Genomic DNA, 1,653 nt, shown 5'->3' with positions numbered 1-1,653 from the left:
CTAATCCTGGTAGAAAAATAACGCCAGTATTAAAGCTTGAAAACAAAAACCTGTGTTTTGTATAAAGAAAACTATACAGAATGTGTTTGCTGTCTCTCTCACAGTTTACTCTCCTGGATTAATTGAGGTAAATACGAAGCCTGAAGTGGTTCCAGGTAAAACAAAAACATTCAATATTTTTCCTTGGCTTGTCAACCTTAAACATTCGGACCTTTGAATAAAAGGCATATTTCTCATTGTTATTCAAAAGAATAAGGCTACTTTAATGTTCATTTTTTTTTCTGTAGTTGAAAATTGTGGAGAACTTCCGGTCGTTGCAAATGGATTAGTTCAGCAATCTGAAAATTTGGCTTTGAGAGTCAGTTGTCAGATGTTTTATAAACTTGACGGTCCAGAGAAAGTGGTGTGTTACAGCAGCAACAAGTGGTCAGAAGTTCCCATCTGCAAAGGTAAAAAGCAGACAGTCCTGCTTCCAAACCTCTGTCAAAAAGTCCTTACAGAATAGACATAATGTCTAATACGATAATTGTCTTTTCATTAATTGTTTTTTTTTTTTTTCACAGTCAATTACTGCGCTGTGGATACTGCTGCATATGAGGACGTAATACCTGATGGAGTGAAATATGTAGTGAATGGAGAGGAGATAAAACTGTTATGCAAAGATATCTTTCGCTTAGAAAACCATCGTTATGTGCGATGCAGAAATGGAAAAGCAACAGTATCTGAATGTAAGTATGCAGTTTAGATTCAGAAAGAGATTTTGAACATTGGAGGTCTAATACAATTTCTCCAAAAATTAAGAAGATCTATTATTCCACTTTGCCGCACCAAACACTGAAAGAAAAACATATAAAAGAGAGGTTCTTTTTCTTCTCTGATCTGTGTGACAGGTCAGACCAGCAAAAACCTGCTGTTTAGTGGATTTGACTACACCGCCATCATTATCAAATCAGTTATTTATTTATATGTACCAGATTAGAAACAATGTCAACCCTTTTGCATTGTTTTAAATCTAAGGTCAGTGAAGAAGAGACGTACAGGTTAATAGATGGAATTCATGCTCTCCTTTGAGTTGATCAAATAAATATCAGATTCCAAACAATTCTGAAGAAACCAAAAAAAAGTTGTTTTATTCCTGTAAAGAAAACTGATTTGGATTTTCTGTCATGATTTCTACAGGTTGTAACCGATTTCAGATATATACCGTGAGTTTCCTCTTTGTTTTTAATAAAAACAAAATGCAAAAATTCCCTAACTTATATCTATTTTTGAAATTAAAAATCAAGTTTTATCTGCGTATATCTTAACTACACTATCTCATAGTCTAAACTTTTTTTTCTTTTTCTGCTAGCGTTGCAGAGCCTGAATGAAAGAGAAGAAGAAGAAACGGTTGCCTTTCGGATTTCAGGATGGGCTGAAAACAGATACAAACATTTGTAAAACCCACAAGTCGAAAATGTTTGCAGCTTTCTGCCTTAATTATAGTTTTGTATTGTTCTTTGTTGGTCTACAGCAGCAAATATGAAAAACAAAACCAACTCAAAGAAGCTGCATTTGCTTCAATCAGATTTTCATTTGAGGTTTCAGAACAGAGAAAACTGAAATGGTTGTTTTTGATTTGCTATTTCTATTATTCTGTAACTGGTTCCAACT

At 33.9% G+C, this 1,653-nt stretch overlaps 1 protein-coding gene across 7 annotated transcripts in view; it reads left to right on the top strand.

Moving 5' to 3' along the window:
• Positions 1 to 1,653, top strand: part of LOC112147680 (complement factor H) — a 19,304-nt gene that overhangs the window by 15,220 nt on the left and 2,431 nt on the right. Inside the window, exons 5-9 of one of the 7 annotated variants that reach the window (XM_036216418.1) lie at positions 105 to 155; positions 288 to 449; positions 564 to 728; positions 1,180 to 1,205; positions 1,360 to 1,644. In XM_036216418.1, the coding sequence (XP_036072311.1) occupies positions 105 to 155; positions 288 to 449; positions 564 to 728; positions 1,180 to 1,205; positions 1,360 to 1,440 (485 nt within the window). In that variant the 3' untranslated portion in view covers positions 1,441 to 1,644. Of the gene's footprint in view, positions 1 to 104; positions 156 to 287; positions 450 to 563; positions 729 to 1,179; positions 1,206 to 1,351; positions 1,645 to 1,653 lie in introns of those variants that run through there. The other 6 variants (XM_036216414.1, XM_036216413.1, XM_024274222.2 and 3 more) reach the window with 6 other exon arrangements.

This window comes from Oryzias melastigma, linkage group LG17 (assembly GCF_002922805.2).
Source record: "Oryzias melastigma strain HK-1 linkage group LG17, ASM292280v2, whole genome shotgun sequence".
In the NCBI taxonomy this organism is placed as follows: Eukaryota; Metazoa; Chordata; class Actinopteri; order Beloniformes; family Adrianichthyidae; genus Oryzias; species Oryzias melastigma.
This window is presented reverse-complemented; position numbering and strand designations above follow the sequence as displayed.